The sequence below is a fragment of the Grampus griseus genome (assembly GCF_964374135.1).
Source record: "Grampus griseus genome assembly, chromosome: 6".
NCBI lineage: Eukaryota > Metazoa > Chordata > Mammalia > Artiodactyla > Delphinidae > Grampus > Grampus griseus.
In genome coordinates, this window is record NC_139000.1 from 85,988,970 (window position 1) to 86,006,972 (window position 18,003).

Sequence of the window (18,003 nt, forward strand, 5' to 3'; positions counted from 1 at the left end):
GCCCATTCAGTGTTTCGTGCCACTTCAGGTGCTAAGCCATGGGTTCTTCGATACAACCAGAAATTCCACTCAGAGCAGGAAAAACACATTCAAACTCCCAACTTCAAACAGCAACTCAGTTGCTTCTCCAGCCCTGGGTGAGTGAACATGATTCTGTCAATTTGTTCCATCTGTTCGACTTGTGGAGCTAATACAAGCTGTGGGATCGGCTGCCAGGTTGTGTAAAGATCACAGCCGACACCTATTCACTCTGGACTGTTCTCTTCCTCTCTGCCACCCTTCCTCCAAGAGGGGCTGTGGAGGAGAGAGGAGGAGGGATCTTGTGTGCATGTGTGTGCAGGGAAATACCTCACAGGGTAAATTTGGATCATATTGAGAACAGGAAGCCACAGGCCAATAGAAGGGGGCTCTGTGAGAACAGATGACAAACCGCAAGGCCAAGGAGGGGAAGGAAAGAGCTTTCTGGGCTTGGGGGATGGGCGCGCCCACCAGCCCACCACACACAGCTGCGCTTGGCTTCTGTAATCAAAACCATCATTACAGACCTGACGGTTTGGCTACAGCTGTAAAGAGATAAGCGTGTTGGAAGAGAAAACAGGGCCCTGGTGACCCGGCCCTCGCGTCTGAGCAATTGCTGGCTTGCACACACTCTCCTCTGACACCCCCCCCCCCGCTCTTCCGTCGCCCTGCTCCCCCAAACCACCTCCCACGTTGAGCTCCCAAGCCCCAGCAGCCCAGGAAGCCACATCTTCTGAACCAGCTGCACGTGCACGGGTTAGACGTGGCCAGTAAGGAGGGAGGAGGGTTTGTTTCATTTCACGACACGCCCCCGTTCCCCACAACACACGGAACTGGTTCCGTTTGTACTCAAAATAGTTAAACTCTTGGGGTTTGAAGTTGGGGGGAGAAGGGAACACAGGACGCTCTCTCTCTCTCTTGTTCTCTCTCTCTGTCCCAACTAAACCTTCCTTCCGACGTTGCTGTGGGCGTTGTTTTCACAGGAACAATTTGGGGATGAGGGCCTCGGGCTCGGTGGTGAAAGGCGGCCCTGTTCGGGGAACGTGGAGTGGCCGCGGGGCCGGGTGGGGAGACCACCGGGATGGCTGCGCTCCCCTCTCACACAGACTGTTTTTCATAGCGAGGCATGCATACAACCGTCAGTACTGAACAGATGTTATTTTATTACCTAAAGCCTTTTTTTTCCTGTTTTTGAAAAAAATAAACAGGAGAGAAAAAAACAACCCCTACCAGAAAAGAGGCCTGTTTTGTTTTCCTCACCATAATAGAATTTCCATCACTCTGTGGCCTGTAGGCACTTTAACCCTTTCCTCTTGACCTGCTATCCTGAGGAGCAGAGCTCACGCTTATTGTGAGTGTGGGGCTGTCTAAGCATTTTACATTGATTACCCTGCGTTCAATTCTTAAAACGACCTCATGAGATAACCTACTAGTATGATGGTTCCCACTTTACAGATGAGGCTTGGGAACGTGAAGTCACTTGAGGAAAGTCACCCAGCGGGTAAGTGCTGGAGCTAAGCTTTGAACCCAGGCAGCCTCTTCCAGAGTCAGCTGGAACCACGAATGCTCTAAGTCGCCCTGAATGCACTATGGTGCCCAGGAAACAAACATCTGTTGATAGAGTTAACGTGGGCACCAATGACATCCGGTGGCAAATAGAGGGCCCCAAAAATCTGAGTGCGGTTTTATGATATTTATACTCTACGACTCTGGGGACACCCTAGAGTGAAACAAGGAAAGAAAGATCTGATCTGATCTGGGGAGCTCAACCCTGTTGGCAATTCCACTCAACTCATCACCTGCGCTGCTGGCCCCCTACTCGCCATTCACTCTGCTGGGGGCTTCACGATGAATGAGAAATAATCATTGACTTCACAGAAAAGTTAAGTTCTTTCATAATTAGTGTATTATTTTCTGATTAATTATCAAAAGGCTCAAGGAACAATGGTTTGGCCTAAGTGCACGCACACTATACGGTCTTGACACAAAACAAGGAACAAGGATTTGCTTCTTCCCTTGGCCAAATATTTCACATTCCAACACATGCATACTGTAGGAAAGAACTGTGACGTTTCACTTATTTTATGGCAAAACATGAAAGTTTTAGCTAGAACTTTTTCATTTAAAATATTTTATACTAGAAATTATTTTCTAGTGTGAAGTTCTGAGTTAATTATCTCAACTGCCAATTTTTCTTTGATACAGGACGCTAAAAAGAAAATGCTAATCTAAATTTTATTTGCATATTTCAGTGTGAAATATAAACAAATACCATGTGTACAGTGTGGTTTTTATCTCCAGGGTCACCTTATTTGCATGTATGCTTAAAGGTGACATTGGAGATAATTTCTGTATCACCATTGTACATTTTTATGAGTAAATCCCTCCCCCCCCCAAACTACTGGAATGTTGCTAAAGACCAATGGGATGACGTGGTTTGTAATGGTCATTCCATTAAAAACTAATGAGGGTCCCATCACTTAGCAACCACACAAAGTGCTTTGAAGGAAAGCTGACTCAAGGATAACTACTTCCTAAGAGGAAATGTTCAAAGACCAAATCAACCACTCAACAGGCCTGAAAAACGTCTAGGCAGCCGGTGGTCCCAGTATCTGGCCATCCCGTGTACACTGCTCTGCCGGACCTTGGTAGAGTCAGATGCAGAGGTCTAGGGCTGGCTGGGATGCCGACCAGTGGGCGTGAATGGATCTTACTTGGTCTAGGTGGGTGCTGTTCACTTAGCAATCAAAACATGATTCAAAGGCACCTTTTAAAAAGATTCCCAAGTCCAACTGCTTTAGGTCTTTAAAGGGATGAAAGCATGGGGATAATTTACAATAGGCTATAAAAAGGTTAGCCCTCTGCACTGCCTGGAGACAATGCCCCTCTACCCTCTTCCAAAGCTCCGCCTAACATGCCATATTGAACATTCAAAGGAATGGCCGAAGACACTGAAATCAATTCCAGGATAACCCTTCTTTGCTCAGATACTGGCAGTGCTCTGCAGATCTCTTTGTTATTTGTGGCAAGTTATTTGCATGTCTTTGGCCAAAGGGGGAAAAATGAAAAGCAGGGAATCTCTCAACTTTCTCGTCTTCTTTTGATTCATCATCTGAAAAAAAAAAAAAAAAAAAAACCCCACTGCTTCCCAAACTACTGTAAAAAAATAAGACTGGGAACAAATTCAAGTTAATCTCACGAGCATGTTAAAAAATAATGTTAATGTCATGTAGTTCTCTTCGCCTTCCTCAGAAAAAGAGGTCAAATCTGGTAACACATGCACGAACAAAATTCTAGGAACACGAGTCAAAGACAGAAACCGTACTGAAGAATTTTCAATCAAATTCAAGTTGTTTACCATTTCATGCAAACTCACAGGGAAATTGGCTGCTTAATCTTTACATACAAGTGTATTGACTTAAGACCAAAAAAGGCACTTAAATCTGTGTTTAAACAAGCCTAATTAAGTGGGAAATTAAGACAATCATTTGGATAACTTAAGCCAAAAAATGTTGGGGCCATAATTATTTGGGTATTTCAGTAAGAGTATTTTTGCTTGAATTGTGTAGATAATTATCTTGATTCTCCACTTTACTTTGCATGTGTCAACACAGAATAAATGAACAGATGTTCTTAGAATCACTGAATACATTCATATTCAGTCAGCAGTTAGGAGCAAGTTGAGGCCGTCTTTCTCTCCAGTCGACTACTATTTCCTAGAGATGTTTCTAAGGGCAAGGTCAGAAGCTAAGAAGGCATTTTAAAGCAGAAATTGATTATTTATGATATACTATGAGATGTGATCAAGTGATTAAGCTTACTCCATATGGTAAGTCAAAAGATGGTCAAAAGACGGAATTTTAAATTATATTCACCAATGATGCAAAACTACTGATGTAGTAAGTTACAATTTGGCAGTGAGTCAGCCTAGAAATTCCATTAACACTTGGATTTCACTTGGTCACCAAACTAGCCACCATTTAAAAAAAAAAAAAAAAAGTACTAGAAGCATCCAGCTCCGTCTTTTATAACCCACTTTCCCATTTCCTGCTTTAAAATGCCTTTCTCAGCTTCTCACCTTGCTCTTAGAAACACTTCTAGGAAATAGTAGTCACTGGAAAGAAAGAAGGCCTAAAGTTGCCCCTAACTGCTGACTGAATAGGGATGTATTCAGTGATTCTAAGAACATCTGTTCATTTATCCTGCGTACTCATAAATTCTTACAGAAGTTCCTGAATCGGCCATTTGAACTGTTTGCATCGTTTTATAGGTAAAAACCAGATTTGGGAGCTGCCCCAGAAAGAGTCTATATAAGAATTTTCAGCAACAATTAGAAGTCAATGGAACATGTCAGTGTTACATTATCATCTAACACTTTAATGAAGTGAACAAAGGGAACCTGTAGAAGCTGAACACACCAAAGACCAAATGGTGAACGTTTACCAAGGACAAGGGCCCTGCAGCAGCATCTTACCTTGGAGCCAGTCTCTGAAGTAGTGCAGCCACATTTTGGGAAGCTGTTTATTTTCTTCCAACATGACATACTTCACATTACTGAAACTCTTATGAAGGTCGTAAAGTAAGTGCTGGATATTGGGGTAGTCTGCCTTCTGAGTGACTATATACATGTTGTAGAAAGAGAAGTATTTGAACTGTGCAGCAATGAAGTCATATTCTCTAGTTTCCCGAGGCACAATGTCTGTAAGGTCCAGCCCATCACGCACTCGGGTGGTCCCATAAAGGCTGACCCCCAGCAGGCCCAGGAAAAGGAAGATCACCACGACCTGCAACAGAATAAGGGGCCCGAGATCAGACCCGGAGGAACATAACCGACTCTCCCTTGACAAAGATGAGCTGTTTGGTTTATACCTCACTCTTAAACATCACACTATCCGGATGTACAGTGTAGGGGTCGTTTTCCCAGAGGAAAAAACATAAAATCATGGTAATTTTGCTTTTTTTTTTTTTTGGGCGGTACACAGGCCTCTCACTGCTGTGGCCTCTCCCGTTGCGGAGCACAGGCTCCGGGCGTGCAGGCTCAGCGGCCATGGCTCACGGGCCCAGCCGCTGCGCGGCACGAGGGATCTTCCCGGACTGGGGCACGAACCCGTGTCCCCTGCATCGGCAGGCGGACTCTCAACCACTGCGCCACCAGGGAAGCCCGGTAATCGCATTTTTTAAACAAGCTCATTTAGAAGAAAATCTTTAAAATGCAAGGAGTTGACGTAAATTGAAAGAAACATTTGCCACATAGAGATGCACTCCTGTAGAAGATGAGCTCATTAAAATGGCCTCGAGCTCTAAATGGACTGACTCGTTAGGAGGCCTGAAATACATCACATCTGAGGAAGCAATCGGATGAATTCCAAAGGCGCCTGCTCTGTTATTTTTTGCAGACAGTAGGAGTCTTCTGTTTTGGTAATTACCTTGGCTTTTGGTTTCAAGAGGAAAGGGGCATAGTGCTTCTCGGCAAAAGATGAGAGTGTCCACCTGCTGCAGGGGGGCTCAAGGCAGTGGAGGCTAGAGTCAGAGAACTGGGAGAGCAGGTCCCTCGTGGAGCTGGTGCTCTCGGGGCTCTGGCAGCTGAGCGTGTCCTGGGCCACGGTGACGGGCTGCACGGAGATCTCGGAGCGCGGCTCGGCAGTGGTGTAGTACACGTGCGTGTGGGGGTCATACTCTGTGCGAAGCTGCACCGTAGACTGCATGGTGATCTGGGTTTCGTGGGCGAAGCTGTGGCTGCTGTAGGGGGGCGGGGGGCTGTAGCGGGTGTTATTGTGAGTCTCTGTGTAGGCCTGGGGTTCAACCTGAATCACTCTGCTGACACAGGGGCTGAAAGAGGGGGAAGTATGTTGGAATGGTATACCGAAACAGGGAAACGGTGCTTTCATTTCTGCCAATGACTGACATTATTCACTTTACACAGCTCTGACTTAGGAGCAAAACATAGCACTGAACTCCACAAACACCATCCGGTTTATCCATTCGAACACAGACATGAGTCAATCAAAGGAGGCCAAATGGATGGTTGATCCTGAATTTGGCTGACAAAAATCAAGTTACATGCCGATGAACCTCTTAATGCATAATTCCTTTAAAAAAAAAAACCCCAAAACCAAACCACCCAAAGGGTGATATGTTTTCCAGATGGTGGTTTTCAACCTTCGTTCTGCCCTAATCCATAGAGATACAACACATTCCCAACAATCAGCAATACTGGTGTGTGGTAAACAATGATCATGTGTATCAGAACCTCGGGGCTGTAAGAATATTCAGTTGAGGGAGGGGAGAACCCCAGTGACTCCGATGTCCCCCAGAGGAAGCATCCTCTGTCCGTTATCTCCCCTGCGTTCAGCACACTGTTAACTACGCTTCCTTCTAAGTTCACAGACTGAAAATTTCTCTAAACATGACCACTCTGCTCCCGACAAATAAAGGCCACAGGGGCCAGAAAATGTACCTTGTAAAACAGCAGAAAATATCCAATCTCCTGTCCTCACGTCGATACAAATCCATGCTGAGAATTGCAGGAAAAATCAGCAGAACCATAGCAAAATTGAATACCACCACTACCGCCGCCTGGGAGAAAAAAAAAAAATGTAGAGGTCACTAATACATTTCCTCCCAGTCAGAGGACTGCTTTGAAAATAAAGATGCTTTAAACAAAATCTTTCTTTCACTTTCCTAACTGAGGTGTTTAAGCCTGAAATAGATGCTGGAGTTTCTCATCACTTTGCTTCTCGTCCTTCATTAAGAGACCATTTGACTAGAATAGAGGCCCCCATCATTCCTTTCCATCTCTAATAATTCCATGAGCCCACAGGGTACAAACACAGGAACTAAACTAAACCAAACTGACAAAAGCAGAACAGAGAATATGCTTGAAATGTTTTACTTTAAGATAAAAAGAAACATTTTCCTCTTAGAACATTTCTAAGAGTTCACGTAGCCCTGATTTTACACTTAGAAAATTTATACATGAAGTGGATCGAGTATATCCAAATGTCACCTTTAAAACACAAAATAAAAATTCAAACACGTCCCCCGAGGTTTTTAATAGGCACATTCCAAATAGCCTCTGGAGTAGCCTGTGGGGTGTGCGAGCGCAGTAACATAAAAGGTCAAGGAGAGTTAAGCAGAAATTCCTGTGTGTGATTCTAGTATGCAGAATAAATAAGTACGGATTCAAAAGTCACTCCATAACCTAGAATAAACACAGGGCTAGATTCTGTAGCGCTTTGGCAAATCTCCTGCTGACCTAGTAAAAATTACACAATTGGGCTGTTAATAGGGGGAAAGTCAACAGAGGACAGTTGAAAGGGCTCTCCCGTACAGAAAGGCATGGAAAGCAGCAGCATGATGAAAAATGCAACTGGAGTGCTAAGTAACCAAGAAATCATCAGAAAGTTTTTTTGAAAAATAAAAACTCTTACAAGGTTTTTCAAAGAACTGCTTAGTTCTAAAACCTTCTCAAACTGGGTAAACGTTTCAGGGTGAGAAAAGAAAACTCGATTACAACTGGTACCGAACAATACCAGAGGAGGACCTTGCAAAGGTCTCTGGATAGTAATTTGTGAATTTATGCTTGAGGTGAAATAGCAAGCCCAAGTTCTGGAGAGATGCTTTTTTCGATAATTAATTCCCTGTCAAGTCTACAAAACCAAAAAATAACCAAGAGTCTCCTAAAAATGACCCAACCCCTCTCTTCTTCGTCTGCCTTGAAAATTCCTCATCAATTCAAAATATATGAAACATGTTAACTGGCCACTCTAACGTATATAACGTACTTTAAAGACCTGCCTAACATATTATAAGCAAATCACTATTTCGACTAGAGGATTTATCTAAGAGGCAAATAGAAAAAAGAAAAGTCAGGGCGGTGTATTGGGTACAGAAGACACAAAGATAAATAAGACAAAATCCTGCTCTCAAGGAAAGACACAGCCAGAACTATAAACAAATTACAAGCTAGGCTGACAAATGTAGTAATAGAAGCATGCCAGGGTTCCAGAGCGGCTCAGAGGAGGGGAGCATGCAGGTGGGGGTACACGGGGGGGGGAGTGGCCAGAAAAGGTTTCTTGGGAGATGGAGAAGACAAAAAAGGGTTTGGGGAGGACCAGGGAGGAAGGATGCATGGAGGAAATCCGATAGGCCGTGTCTGAGTTTAAAAGCTATGCAGTACTGCTGGGTTTAAAATTCTGTTGAGGGAAGAGAAAGGAGGAGGAGTGATGGGAGGTCAGGTAGTTAAGTTACACACGATCCGTTCGATTCTTACAGCAACCAGGAGGCAGACGTTAGTCCTGCTGGCGACCCTTTACCTAATAAAGACCCGTGGTGCAGAGGAAGGTCACCTGCCTGAGGCTCCCAGTAAATCGGATTCAAACACAGGCTTGATGGCCTAAGCCCCCAGCCCAGCTGGGACCTGGGAGGTCTCGTTAGATCTGATCACCTCCTGAAGGGACAGACACGGGGGGAGGGTTAGGATTCCTGACCAATCGGAACATAGGGGAGAATGCATCTGCTCCTCAAGGGTTTTCCAGGAAAACTTAATCTTGGGGGGTGGAATCCTGTCAGCTTTTCTTTTTATTACAGTCATGCTTAGAATTCAGGAGTATAATTGCAGACAAGAAACTCTGGGCATCTCATTTTGAACAGAAGTTCCTGGGGATGAGGACAGAGACTGTGAAAAGATAAGCCATGCAGGTGTATACAGGTGGCCCAGATGTTGCGGCCAAAACGACACTGATGCTTTCTGCCATGGCTGCGGAATGTATCTGATACCAGCCTCATCCACCAGAGAAATCTGATGGGCATCTTGCTTGCTCTCTTTGTGGTGGAAATGGAGAAACGAAAGAAGAAACCGAAGGTAGCTTCCCATCTAAACTTACTGTCCAACAGCTTATTACATATATAGGTAGGACATTTACTGATAAGAAAGTTGTAGAACTTCAACATCCTCTAAAGTGCACTGAAATAATAAAAACAAACGGCAAGGATTTCTCAGTAAGAGAGAAGTGTCACTGCTAGAGCAAAGAGCACTTTAAGAAATTTCAAGTAAACGTGAAAAGATGATGGGGATGATCCCGCACCGTCAATCAATTCTAATTTGCTGTGCTTTAAGGAAATGTCCCATTCCCCTGCAAAGCATCTATGGGTGGCCCCACTGAGACACTTGCAGAGCAGAGAGGAACTGGCCCTGCCTAGAGGGGCCCTCGTCTAAACCCTCTTACCATTTGGAACAATAAGGCATTCTGTTCTGGGACTTTTCATTGAAGAACAAATACCATTCAGTTACCAGCAAAGCCCCAGTGTAGGGCATTCGTTTTCAAAGAATTATAAACAGTGCCACTGCTTTCTGGTATAGAGGTGGCATTTGGACAGATGGATAAAGATTGACAAGGAGGTTTCTTTGGGAAAGAAATTCTATTTATTTTGGCAAGGTTACAAAATTGGAAAGGCTCCACAAGGAAAAATTTTAACATGGGTTTATGACTGGACAGAACCATTTTGGATATGTCCTTCTGATGCTTAACCTAGAGTATCCTGAAAATACAAATACAAACGAATACCCAAAGTTACAACTTAACACAGTTACTAACGTAAAGAGAGACTATATAATGGTCAATTTCAAACGTCAATACATTTTAAAGGGAACCAAGTGTAAAATTTCTGATGGCTACTGCGAAAATCATGGCATGCTCTTTTTTCTTAAATTTTCTATTCTTCTTTTTTACTTTTTGTTTTTGTTTACTGAGAATGAACCAGTATCACAGGAAGCCACTCTCTAGCAAATGAGAACTTCTAGAAGCTGTAGATGCAATTCCTAAAGTGATACTCCAGTGCCTTGGAATAGAAATGCAAAACCAACAGTATTCATTTCATCTCAGTAAGGTGCTTACCTTGGGAGAACTTAGCGTACTGGATTTTCTAAAAGGCGTAAGGAAAACTCATGTAGCTTTTCAGACCACCACACCATAGGATATCATTAAAGGACAGTATGCCTTGATGAATCATCAGTTTGTACTGAGAGAGGAAAGGAGAAAATGAGAGGGAGGGACAAGAAGAAAAGAAGGAGCGTGAGGTAAAGCAGATAAAGAACAGCGAGGGAAAAGGCAGGCAGAGAAGGACAGAGGAGGAGGGAGGGTCCCACTGTTAAAAGACTCTAGAACAGTTTCTCAGTACCAGAATCTGCTGTATACGAGACAAGAGCAGGCTATCAAAGGGTGCTGCACACGTGCATGGCTGTGCAAAAGGCATCCTAAAACTTCAGTTGTACCAATAAATTAGTGGGCATCTTTTATTTACCTTCCGTATTACTGAGCACTTCTTAGATATATTTTCATTTTCTTTGAACTTTGGTCCCACTTTCAGATTTAATGTATTCATTTATTCACTCACTACTTCTATTTCTACTTTCTATATGTTTATAATAAAATGAAAATAAGCTTTTTTTTTTAGTATTTTTCTTTTTGGGGGGCCTGGTGGTCATAGTGATGGGTACAAAACCTTACACCAAAGAGTAAACAAGTCTAGCGTCCCAAATGCAGTAAGATCACTAGCTGCTTAGGCCTTTATCAGTAATTAGTGAAATAAGATTCATATCTGAAGGCTAGAAAAGAGCTGAGCCTGTTGACAAAAATATAAATAGAAAACTAATCTATGACTTGTCAATTTCTCTTCCTGGTCACAATCCTTAGAACCATTTGGTGATTAAAAGGAGTAAAGCAGTATGAATAAGCTGGATGGATGTAACAAGAGTTTAAAAAGTGACACCAAAAATAGTTTCCTTTAAAAACCTGGCCATCTCAGGAATTACTATCCCATTGTAAGAGAGGAGGAAGAGGGAAAGCCACTGCTCCTTTAATCTTTCTTGGAAACCAGTTGGAGCTTTAAAATTTGAATTTCATTCACAAAACCTCAATAATATCCTTGAGAAATCAAAACCCTAAACCACTTCAGGCTTAGGAAGACCACGCCACAAACTGGGCAAGGAGCCTCCTTTATCTGCTGCGTTGACCAATTTCAGGATCTCCCACGAGTTTCAAGCAGCTGAAGAGCAATGCCAGTACTTTACACCAAGCACAGAACTGACCATAGCTGCATCCCCAGTTGCGGGAACTCTCCATTCTTACAATTCATGTTAGCTGGCTCTTTGGAAACATATCTCAGAGGCCTCTAGATGTGAAAGGGCCTGGTTTGGAAGGAAAGAACAGAACAACGATGGACCAAATCGCTCTGCGCAAGAAAGGGAGAGGAATTCTGTGTTTTCTTGGGCAGCCTCAGGGTCCGGTAGGGAACCAAAAGGAAGGAGAAGAGGGGCCAGGAAGAACAAGGAAGGAGAGGTGGCAAGTAAGGGCTGGCCAATCCCTCCTCACACAGTGAGGGATCTAACGCTCAATTTTAAGGTATGGCCTGGCCTGGGCTACACTGCAACCCCATCCTCGTATCCGTGAAGTCTGCTCCATGCAGCGGCTTTGTGTTGGGGGCTGCTTTAGGGAAATCAAGAGATGGTAGCCAGCAGGGGAAGGGGGTGAGCACAGAAACTGAGAGTGGAGTTTGGAAGCAGGGAAGAACAAGAGCTGGCTGCACCAGGGCCCAATCCTGATTATCTGCAGTACGGGCTTACAGGCGTCCCACATGGAGTGGCCCTGGGCCACGAGGATACCCAGGCCTCAGGCTTCTGAGCTATAGGGCTTTAAAGGAAAGAAAGAACCCTAGAACTTTCTTTCAGAGGGAGTGTCAAGGTTATTGCTTAAAGAAGCATCTACCCAGAAGAAAGAGTCCCCAAAGCTGGCATGCCGCTTTACTTCACGGTGGTGGTACCGTAAGCACATCACTGGAGAAAAGTAGACCTGGAAGGCTCGCTGCTGAGCGCAGCGCTCACAGATCCCCCCCCCGGATCTAGTTACTGGAAACTCACCTGCAGGGAGAACGCCCGCAGAGCGGGAATCGGGATCAACGCAGCCATGAAGAAGGCTGTGACGTTGCTGATGGATGTAAGGGCCACGCTGGCTCCTGTGCGCTTGAGACACTCCCCGGTCCTGTCCTAAGGATGAGAAACCACAGTGCTGAGAGCTGCACAGGGCAGAGTCCCCGCAGTTCACAGACTGTGTGAAATAAGACAACTGGTAGTTTACAATGCTGACGTAACGGGATAAGAAAGGGATATCTCTGCCTTTCCCTCTAACAGCAACACTGAAATTCAAGTTTTCAGTGCTATCTACACAGTCATGTGTTGTTCATGGTTATTACTATCCAAAGCACAAAGCTGCAAGATAATGATTTAAGTACATTTTTAATATGGTTAAAAAGGGGCAAGGAGAAATGAGAACAAAGTAACCAAAAAACCCAAAGAAACAAACGTGCACTTTGGAACAAGTCTCCTGAGATGCTTTTAACTTACTTCACTTATTTAGAGTCAGTCACGTGTCATCTGACTTGGGACTGAAATATTTACTGGGCCAGATAGAGAAAAGTGGAAGGACAAACACTCAGGAACAGAGAGGGGCTTCTGCTGTCCTCAAAGGTTTCTTCTTTTGTTTTTCTATTACCTCAAAAGGGATTCTTTTATTCTGTCCCGTTTCACTAAATGCATGCGCCAGAAGGAAGACATCATCCACACCAACGCCAAGAGCAAGAAATGGCAAAACCTGTAGTGAAGACACAGCACAGTGACATGAGACACGTGAGGTCCCGTTCTGAGAATTCTACAAAGCCATTTAAAACACTGCCACCAGCACCCCAAGGAGCTTACCCAAAGGATGGCTTACATGAACTCATGTGAAGAATTTAGTTTTATCTGATAGTTAGACCCCAAAGTCTAGCAGTTGTGGCTCACAGCAGATCTTGTCCATTACTATGTCTAAGCTCCACGTACAATAATTTTTTTAAGTTAACAAATGAGAAGGAATTATACTCCAATAAAGATGTTAAGAAAAAAAAAGTGAGAAGGAATCCATCTCATTTAAAGCAGTGGTTCTCAGAGCGTGATGCCTAGACCAGCAGTGTTGGGAGCTGGCTAGAAATACAAATTCTCCACCCTCACCCCAGATGGACTGCATTAGAAACTCTGGGGATGGGGCCCAGCAATCAGTTTTCACAAGCCCGCCAGGTGATGCTAACGCACACTCAAGGTTAAGAACCACTACTCGAATAAATGATCTAAATTCCACCGATAAATGAAGCATCTCTAACTAATCAACAAGCCCATTCAGACCTGCCACTGTCAAGTGGTCCACTTAGAGACAGCACCCCCCTGAGAAAAGGGGCATCTTAGTGGAAAAGGCTGGAAGACCCTTTAGGTGACATGGACACACTGGAGGCCAACTGGGCAAGCCCGGAGAGGGGTGTTTGTCAATGAACAGCAGACGGACGGCTCCTTTAGTACCTGAGTTGTTGCAGCATTAAAGGAAATCCCGATCAATGAGCACAGGCCCAATCCTGCAGCCACTGACAGTGCAACCAACAGGACACCAGCCAGCCCCACGGCACCCTGGGACTTGGAGCAGTCCCAGCGCAGCATGGTTAAACAGGCATAGGCAAGCTACAAGCAGAACAGTTGGGCAGGGTGGTGGGGAGGTGAAGGAATGAAGGGGAGTTGGAGGAGGGGGGAGAGGAGGAAGGGGGAGACACAAAACAAAAGCCAAACATTAGAATGTGTAAAGATTCTAATGTTTTCCCCCACCCATCACCCCAAATCAAAAGGTAGAACTTATTAAATCGAACAACAACAAAAATTTACATTACAGACATCATACGAAATGATACGAGTCAAAGGTGGGCAAACTGCAAATGGTAATAAATGCTTTACACGACCACTTTTTAAACCGTTACGAAGCCGAGCTCTCTCTGTCTTGGGTGCAAGTGTGTGTTAAGAGCAGTTAAAAAGCAGGGGCAGTCATGGAAAGGTAAAAACTAAAAAACAAAACAAAAACGCCCCCTGGGAGAACCGAATTGATTGTTACCATCAGTAAATAGCCACTGGCCACTCGGATGACGCTGACATCAGAGAAGGACTTGAGGATGTCGTCCAGGGTCGTCGTGGTAAAGGAAAGCACCTTCTGAGTGGAGTTCTGAGCGACGCTTTGATGAACTACCTGCGGTCACAACGCAAGGATAAATTCCCAGATGGGATTAAAGCTACGGTGAGCTTCAAGAGCACAGACCTCTCAGGTGACATGTCCCCTTTACCCAACCCCCACTTTTTTCTGATGCCTTGAAAAGAGCTCTCCATGATTGGGGTTTGAACTTGGACTAACGTTGAAGGACCTGAGCCTGGGACAATGAAGGCTATTGCTAATCAAACGAGAATGTGGTGCTGTGGTGAGCCGGTGAGCCTGCGTAATTGAAGTTTTCTCCGACAGCCTTATTTATGCTATGTCTAAGACTACTATTCTCCTCTCCATAACTCTACAACTGATTTGCGGGCCCATCAGTTCCCCCCTAATCCAAAACAACTCATTCTTAGGGGCACTCCTCCCCCTCTTCATTCGCTGGCCACTTTTAAAAGGTCACATGCAGCTCAGTAGAGGTCACTGCTTGGGAAACAAAGGCCAGCTCCTGTCACATGACCTAACCAAGGGGACTGCAGCTGTGAACAGATTCTATGCCTTGCTAATGTTTTCCAGACACCTTTTTTTCGCTAACCAAGTGTTTTTTTTAAACACTGTTATGCCTTAGCTCTGGGGTTCACAATTGGTTACTCAAAATGTTTCAGGGCATCACAATTAGAATTAGCATCACCCAGATAGTGAGATTTTCAATATAAAGAGAAGGAAGAAGTTTTCATCCCCCCAAGTTCTCAGAATTACAATCAGTTTTGAAAATAAATTCTAATGAAAACAATGCTTTAAAACGTTAAAACGAAGTATTTAGTAACTAAGGGGTTTGTACTCAGGTTCAAAGGGCGTCAGAAGGCCACCCATTTACCTCCACATACGTCCTCTGCCAAGCCTCCAGGATGGCTGCTGCCTTGTCCTCGTTCCAGTTGATGTGCGAGACATACTCATAACCCTTGAAGTGTTCGTACATTTGCTTGGGAGTCATTAACTGAAACATGGTCTGCAAGGCGTGGGCGCTGTGATGGGGTGGAAAAGGCACACCATCAGCCTCCCCAGGAAGCAGCTCTCACTGTGCAAAATCCCCACCGAGCACCCCCGACTCACTCGCAGCCATTCTGTCCTACGTGAGCACATGTTTCCATTAAAACGGGACCTGGATGGTTATTTTATTTAATAGATTGATGTACCATATTAAAGGTGTAACCTTACAAACCTTTTACAGATACACCCCCAAATTAAATTAATAGGCAATTTCCTTTCTCAGTTTCTAGTCAACGAAACAGGAAGGGTAATGGAGTAGATAGCCTGATCAGATATGCTGGGCTCCGCGCTGCACGCTTGCTTGTGCAGAAATCCCAGACGACAGCTCTCCCAAGGGAGAAATCTCAGACGGAGCGCCTGACACTTGACGGAGCGGAGTCCACAAGTGCACAGAGGATAATTCTCATTTAGCCCTCAGTCGTTGGTCTTTCCCTTGAACAGTCTGTGATGGAGTTCAGCTCATATCATTTAACTCCACATGGTATGACCGATTCCTCTTGCCTACTTTATAGTTGCCCTGATTTTCTACATCACGGGTAGATCTTCTAAAATCCTACAATCACTAACTACAGTCTCAATGAAAATGATAAATCTTGAAAAATTCCCCATAAGGTGCTTTTCTGAGCCGGTCTAGTCCACTAATATTTCCTAATATTCTATTACACCAGACAGCTAGCTAGGGTAACAGTTAAGTATTAATACAAATACACTTGCAGACGTCAGAAGGGAAGTGGTTTCTGAGGAAAGGACAAAAAATAGACGGCTTGGATTTTCCTCCACGTGTTGGATTACCTGACAAGCTTTCCAGTGCTGTTCTTGACTGTGCCACCCACAATCAGTTCCTCCTGCCAGTGCATATACTTTCTGGATAATCCATGACACCCACCATTCAAAACAAGGGCCATATCAAGAGGCTAAAAATAAAGAGACAGCCTCATAATTACAGGAATTAGTAGGCAGGTCACATGCCTTGTTAAAATCCAGTGCATTAAGGGCTTGTTTGTTTCAGTGAGAACATTAATAACGAGGCTAATGAGAGGCGTATGGCAAATCTTACAGCAAAATTTAGCTCTTTAAACAAACTTAGTTCCATAGACCAAAAAAGTCATCGAGAATGCAATCTTAAAAATAAAAATAATAGAACTAAAAATGGGGGCACATGGCAAGTTTCTCTCCCTTCCCCGCCTGAGGAGCAATCAATGGCTGTACTTACTTTGGTTGCATTTTTGTTGGGGGCTGTGGCAGGGCAGTCCGGATCAGCCGGATTGAGGCAGGGCCGGTCCATGTAACCATGACCAACTTCAGCCTTATTCAGCATTTCCTCCCAGCTGTCCACTTGATAGTTTATTTTCTTTAACTCTTCTAGGAATTCCAAAGGGTCAAAGTTTGTCCACTGCAAAGGAGGCTTACCTCTGTGAAAGAAATTAGGAGGCAAGACAATGAAAGAGAGGCTTCCGAGCCCTTAGTAAAATAACAAGACTGAGTCTACTGCATCTGGATTGTAGGATGCTTTTTGGGGAAACAACTGTAATTCTGGGACCTTGGCACAAAACCCAAATGCTCCTTTCCAGTATACCTATATGCAAACCTAAGTCAGGAAAATAATTCATGAATGAACATGGCGAACAGAGAGCTTATAAATTAACGAAGGTACCAAAGAATCTTAACTTGCTGATATAGTATATTTAATACCTAACACCCAAATTAGCCAAATGGGTGCTTCTAAGCATAAGACTGAGACCCAAAATTAAGGGGTGGGGGGCGCAGAGGAAATCACAATGTCAAATTAGCACTTGCCAGCCTAATAAATGCTTTGTAAATGTCATCAATCAAAATATTTGATCTCCATTACCTTTAATAATCCCATACTTATGAGCTCTCTCTGACAGCCTGGCAGTCAGCCCCACGAGCCCCCTGCTGCCTCTGCCATCACCGCCATCAAGGCCACTTCCCCCCACACTCACTTTTGAATTTGTGCTGCTGACAGACCAGAAAGGCTTTTGGCTGCCTGTTATGTGGTTCAAACCACACTGTAGCTGCTTAACCAGGCTGAAGTCATTATTCAGAATCTCCCAACCAGAAAACACAAAACCCCTTATTTCCCACCTAAAACTGTACACTGAAGGTCAGGGTATGGCCACTGCAAATTGCTTTTGCAGATATGCGTAAGCTAGGAGAGAAACAATAACCCAAGCACTAACTCTTGCATAATTAACTGAAAATGTCTACACTGATTAACAATTATTCCTTAAATGATGCCGTGTACATAATATTCAACTGCTAAACTGCGAAGCATCCCCTACCATGACCTTCAAAGATAGTGGATTTCCCTCTTAAATGCCATTAATGTGATCCAAAGAAAGGTCAGCATTTCACTTAACAGGAAGATCTTGAACTTCGACATGTACCCACTAATAAATTCTCTCCTTAAAAAATAAGCTAAACCCACGTTAAGTGCTCGGTGTACAAAACTGCAAATATTTTAAAGAGTTAAAAATCACACATACTCTGAAATAATTTGCATTTTATTTGCATATAAATGGGCTGGTAAAAGTGAATGAAATTTAATGATGCCTACAGAACTTTTTTTGAAAAGAGGAGAAACATTCTGCCGAAGTGCCCTCTCCCCCAACTATTCACTCGAAACATGCACATGGAATTTCAATGTTTTTATTTCTTGTCCAAAACTGAAACAGAATAAACAATGATAAGGTAACATCAGAAACATTCTAGAGTTTAGAAATCACAGACATCAGAAAACAAGATCACACACTTACAGTAGGTATGCTGTCCCAGACTGTAACTTCGCCCCTTCCCAGAAGCAGTCCAAAGGTGTAATAATTAAACAAGGGTAAAGATATTCTATTATCTGTCAAAGTTGAAAAGT

The 18,003-nt window shown here is 43.9% G+C and overlaps 1 protein-coding gene across 3 annotated transcripts in view; it reads right to left on the bottom strand.

Annotated features, from left to right (window-relative positions):
* The window catches only part of PTCH1 (patched 1), a gene marked incomplete at both ends in the record, with an annotated part of 63,350 nt that overhangs the window by 15,445 nt on the left and 29,902 nt on the right, over positions 1 to 18,003 (bottom strand). For 2 of the 3 annotated variants that reach the window (XM_082656070.1, XM_082656072.1), the window contains 11 exons: positions 4,493 to 4,802; positions 5,445 to 5,847; positions 6,476 to 6,594; positions 11,936 to 12,061; positions 12,567 to 12,665; positions 13,403 to 13,558; positions 13,980 to 14,111; positions 14,944 to 15,091; positions 15,909 to 16,030; positions 16,330 to 16,528; positions 17,894 to 17,985. In XM_082656070.1, coding sequence (XP_082512196.1) covers positions 4,493 to 4,802; positions 5,445 to 5,847; positions 6,476 to 6,594; positions 11,936 to 12,061; positions 12,567 to 12,665; positions 13,403 to 13,558; positions 13,980 to 14,111; positions 14,944 to 15,091; positions 15,909 to 16,030; positions 16,330 to 16,528; positions 17,894 to 17,985 — 1,906 coding nt within the window. The remainder of the gene's footprint in view (positions 1 to 4,492; positions 4,803 to 5,444; positions 5,848 to 6,475; positions 6,595 to 11,935; positions 12,062 to 12,566; positions 12,666 to 13,402; positions 13,559 to 13,979; positions 14,112 to 14,943; positions 15,092 to 15,908; positions 16,031 to 16,329; positions 16,529 to 17,893; positions 17,986 to 18,003) is intronic. The other variant, XM_082656071.1, reaches the window with a different exon arrangement.